Source organism: Hakea prostrata, chromosome 9, assembly GCF_041222555.1.
Source record: "Hakea prostrata isolate BN-2017 chromosome 9, UWA_Hpros_2, whole genome shotgun sequence".
NCBI classification, from domain to species: Eukaryota; Viridiplantae; Streptophyta; class Magnoliopsida; order Proteales; family Proteaceae; genus Hakea; species Hakea prostrata.
Genome location: NC_142608.1, coordinates 22361749 through 22366977, shown reverse-complemented (window position 1 = coordinate 22366977; position 5229 = coordinate 22361749). Strand labels below are relative to the sequence as shown.

General features: G+C 32.8%; 1 protein-coding gene across 1 annotated transcript; it reads left to right on the top strand.

The window, feature by feature from the left end:
• Window positions 1-4372: 4372 nt before the first annotated feature.
• Window positions 4373-4717, top strand: LOC149005012 (uncharacterized). Its single transcript, XM_089135769.1, has one exon. It carries the CDS (start codon window positions 4373-4375, stop codon window positions 4715-4717), a length of 345 nt encoding a protein of 114 aa, XP_088991895.1.
• The last annotated feature ends 512 nt before the right edge of the window (window positions 4718-5229 follow it).

Here is a 5229-nt window from a genome sequence, read left to right as displayed (position 1 = left end):
GACCATAACGGATCTGTTATGGTTTGAATTTGATTTTTGAATTCAAATTTGAATATTGTAAACGAATCTTGTACAACAACCATGTTTATTTATAAATACATAAAACTTACCCATCAAGGTAAGCAACCTACTTATCAAAATTAGAGTTTTTTTTTTTTTTTTGCATTATTTCATGGTATTAAAGCTAAGGTTTTGAGATTTTTTTTTTCCCCTTCCCTTTCGAACTTTTCAATAGCAGTAGTTTTCTCGTGGAAACCATAATGGCGTCGTATGAACAAAGCTAGACAATCTACTTGAGATGCCAATTATGGTTTCCATGGGCATCCACAACTTCAGTAGCCTCAACAGTAGGCATGCCTCCCCACAGAAAAGATCCAACCAGCTGCAATGCAGTCTCAAATCATTATAAATCAAGGTTATCCATGTCAGCCGCAGTTTGGGCCCAATTCTCAAGTTTTGCATAGTAATCAATCACAAAACCAATATGAGTCACCTGGTTTAATTCTTCTTCTCGTTTATGCAATTTTAATTATTCTTCTAGTTTAAGCTTTACAATACTGTGACAACCACAACCGATTATGCAGCCACAACAATAACAGACTCTGCAGCCACAACCACAACCAATTCTGCAGCCAAAACCACAACACCACCTGGCTATAACAACAACAACCGCAATCTTCTCTGCAGCAACAACACTACCAACAACAACGTGGACTATCATTTTGTCCGAGACTTGGTTCAAAACAACACCATAAAAGTGCAATTTGTTCGGTCAGATGATCAAATTGCAGATGTGTTTACTAAAGGCTTAACATCACAAGCTTTCTTCAAGCATAGAAACAAACTCTTGCACTTGCCAATGCAAATTTTGAGGGGATGAAAGACCATAACGGATCTGTTATGGTTTGAATTTGATTTTTGAATTCAAATTTTGAATTAAAGTTTTTTAAATCTGAATTCAAATTTGAATATTGTAAACGAACCTTGTACAACAACCATGTTTATTTATAAATACATAAAACTTACCCATCAAGGTAAGCAACCTACTTATCAAAATTAGAGTTTTTCTTTGTATTCTATCAGTAAGGGTGTCAATTGAGTACCCAAATTGTTTAACTGTACTAAATCGCGCAGTCCAAAATCGCCTTTTACCGCACATTTCAAAATTCGATACATTACATATTGAAACCAAATTTCTTCAATACGATACGTACTGAAACCTGAATTTCTTCAATACGGTTTCGGTTTCAATTATTCATACCGTCGGTATGTACCGAAAACCTACCGTACTAAATTAAGGGATATAAATATAATTTTACAATTAAAACACTTTACCTTTACCTTATCCCTAATTCTCAATTTCAGTTTTTTGTTCTTCACTTCTCTTATTAGATTTACTTGCTTTGTCTTTGTTAATATCATATTTTATTGATTGTTTGATTGCAATTTCATTAGGATCTTAATAAACTAATAACAAAAGTGGTATGGGTTCGTTTGTACCAAAATTGTACTGCACTAGATATCGTGTTTAAACCATTTTCTCGTACTAATTTAATATCGAAACCGTTTTTGCAAATACAGAAATCGTATTTCATTTCCCTTCTAAGATGTTTTTTATTTATTTTTCGTCTGGTACCTTGTAGAGATAAACGAGATATAGAGTACAGGTAGGGGCGGACCCATTAAGGGGCTGGGGGCCATGGCCCCCCCTCCCCCCCCCCCCGATTTTTGAATTTTTTTATAATTCCTTTAGTTTTTCATTTTTATAGTAATTTTCTTCATTTTTCCAGTTTTTTTCTCTTCTCACATGTGAAATGTCACTATTTGGCCCCCTCAATATTGAAAACAATCTTTAAAGATAAAATAATGGGTATAAATGTCATCCCTAGTTAAAAACTAATTCCTCAATCCCTATTTATTCTCTCCTCTCTTCTCTCTCACATATTTTTTTCCTATTTATTCTCTTTCTCTTTTGTAAATTGTAAACGTGGGTTAAAATAATTTTTTGAAAAAAAATCTTATTAGATATCCATAATGTCATTCCTAATTAGAAATTAACTCCTCAATCTCTATTTATGAGCATATCTCTCCCCTCTCCTCTTTTCTTCTTATTTATTCTTCTTCTCTTTCTATTAGCGTGGGTTAAAGAAAATTTGGGAAAAAATCTTCCCCACAATTAGGTATTTTCTCTTTCTCAATTTATTTATTGTTTATATTTTTTTTATTTTTTTTTGTTATTCTTTATTTGATTTTATATTCTTTGTTTCTTTATTTCTTCTACAATTTTTGTTATTTGATTTTATATTGTAAATAAAATGTCCATAGTCAATAAGATAATTAACTACCATTGGTTTGCAATTCTTAACTAAAAAAAAAAGGTTTGCAACTAACTTTTTAGAGTTGAAGTCATGTATATTTTTTTAACTGATGTTTAATTTACCTATATCTTGTTGAAAAAAAAATATTATTATCAATAATTTGCCTATTTTTGTTAGGGAATGTGGTGACTGAACGGCGTGTAAATTGCTAGGCTGAACGGTTCTAAAAATCCTACCATTAATTTGGTGGGATTAAATCTAAATCGTCCATCATAAACGGTTCAGATTTAATTCAATACATTTAATAGTATGATTTATTTACACAGCCGTTCAGCCACATTTATGCCTTTTTGTTAAATATGTGTGGGCCCCATAAAATATATATATATTCCTTAATATAATAAAATAATGGGATAATTACTATTGCCCCCCTTCCTTATAATGGTGTTAAGTATTCGTTAAATTTGAATATGTAATGTCTAATTTGCCCTTCATTAAAATTAAGAAATCAAAAGACGATGCTATCCCATTTATAAAAACCAGATTAAATGTCAATTTTACGCTAAACTTCATTTATTTTGAATTAATGAAATGGACAAAATCCAAATCCGATTTGGTTTCCCACATTCACTAAACTTCATTTATTTTGAATTAAATAAATTGACAAAATCCAAATCTGATTTAGTTTCCCGCCTTCACTAAGTTTCATTTATTTTGAATTAAAAAAATGGGCAAAATCCAAATCCAATTTGGTTTCCCACAGCTTCTCCATATCAGAGTTGAATTCGATTTTCCTTATTCTTTAGTTTTTATTTGAGTTTTATTCAATCATTCTTTTTATATTTGGTGGTTTTATTTTTTTTATAATAAAATGAATTATAATTATTTTTTTGTCCATAGTTAATTAAAGGTACTATTGTAACTTGACAAAATGATAAATAAGTAAAGAGATAAGTATAAAGGTATTTTGAGATTTTTGAAAAAATTTAAAGATGTCACATCATTAGTAAACTAACGGAACTTAATGGTAGGGAGCAATAGTAATTATAGACAAAATTGAAGGTTGGATCAGTAATTTTGAAAAGCACAGGGGATACAGTAGTAATAAAATCAAAGTCCCGAAGGCCAATAGTAATTATCCCTAAAATAATTCATAAGTGGGACCCCAATGGATCTTATAAGGTAGGACACAATATGTGTGGCGAAAAACCATTGGTGCTTCCCCAACTAGACTTCCATTATTCGGTCCCCCAATATTAAATTCTGGGTCTGCCCTTGAGTACAGGTAAATTCGATATAGTACAGTTTTTGATATTCAAAGTTGATATGGTACCAAATTGTCCAAACCATATCGATTGACACCATTCATGCGCATTTAACTCTAGGCAATTTCGCATAACTAATACGTATATGCATATGTATTATATGTGACCGAAAAAAAGTACATGTACTAAACCAATGAACCGAAGAGAGAGAGTCTTTTACCAAAAAAAAAAAAAAAAAAAGAAGAAGAGAGAGAGTCTGCCGTAAAGCAATTGAAGTGCTTGAGTGCTTCCACCTTTCGCGGGAGCGACGAGATAAACGCTGAAGACTTATAATATAATAAAGCAGGCAGGTGATCTTCTCTAACCTCAACCAAAAACGATTTAAACAAAAGGGTTCTTTTCTGACTCCATTTCTTATCAATTCTTTCTCGCAGGATTTTTAATTTACTATTGAGGGTTATTGGGTTTGATCCTTCTAAGTTATGGGTTACGATCTTGTCCTGGATTTCGAAGGTTTCCCTTTTGTTTCACCATAAAAGGTGAACCAGAAAAAGCCGCTGTTTGATTAGGACATTCAGAACGAGGCATTATTTGTTTCCATTCAGGACATCAGAAAGAATTGGTGAGGTTTTTTGGTTTTTTTTAGCCCCTTTGAAAACGGATAGAGGAAGCTCTAAACTCTGTAATTCTTTGTTTTGGATTAGATTTGTGGGGGAAATTTCCTGAATTTCTCTCCTGAGCCTTGAGTTCAGTTTATTAGGGTTTTCGGTTTCTGGTATCGAGGTTACAATGCCTCCATTTATGTCGGTTTCAAAGGCAGCTGTGAGGTTGGTATCGCGTGAAAATGGTGTGGGAATGTTGATTAGGTCTGCTAGGAGAATTGGGCTATTCGAGAAATATGTACAGGTGCGATGCTTGAGTAGCATGGTGGGTATTAAATCTACAAGAGCTGATAGGATAGTTGGTTCTGATAAATATATTAAATCTTCGATGGGCGACCTGCAAAATACGCAGAAAAGGTGCTTTCTTGGTTGCGGCGATGAGGATAGGGGTGTTCTTTCTAGGATTTACGAGGAGCGGCGTGTTATTGGGTATGCAACCTTGAACTTCTTCTTTAATTTCCCCTTTAATTAGTCCTTCATTTGAGTTGTGGATTCTATCTTGATTTTGGTCTGAGGTTATTGATTTTCTAACTCTCATTTTTTGAGCTGTGGGTTCTGTCTGGTTGATTTTTATGAGCTTATTTCCTTCACCCGTTAAAATGCTGTTGTTCTATAAAAATGGTAGTTTATGCAATATTTTTTTTTTTGGTAAACGTAGTTAATGCAATATCAGAGCTAGTATTTATCCTTATAGATCAAGTCAACCTTGAACCTTTTTTTTTTTAAATGATTTCTTCATTTGAGTTGTGGATTCTATCTTGATTTTGGTCTGAGGTTATTGATTTTGTAATTCTCATTTTTTGAGCTGTGTTCTGTCTGGTTTATTCACATTAGCTCATTTCCTCCGCCCCGTTAAAATGCTGTTGTTGTCATAAAAATGATAGTATATGCAATATCAGAGGTAGTCATTTGTCCTTGATGGATAAACGCGTTGCTCTTCTTTTTTCTTTTTTCCTTGTCTTCTGCGATTAACTTAATTTCCAC

Excerpts from the sequence above, each read along its gene's own strand:
- LOC149005012 (XM_089135769.1), top strand. The coding sequence starts at position 4,373 with ATGCCTCCATTTATGTCGGTTTCAAAGGCAGCTGTGAGGTTGGTATCG.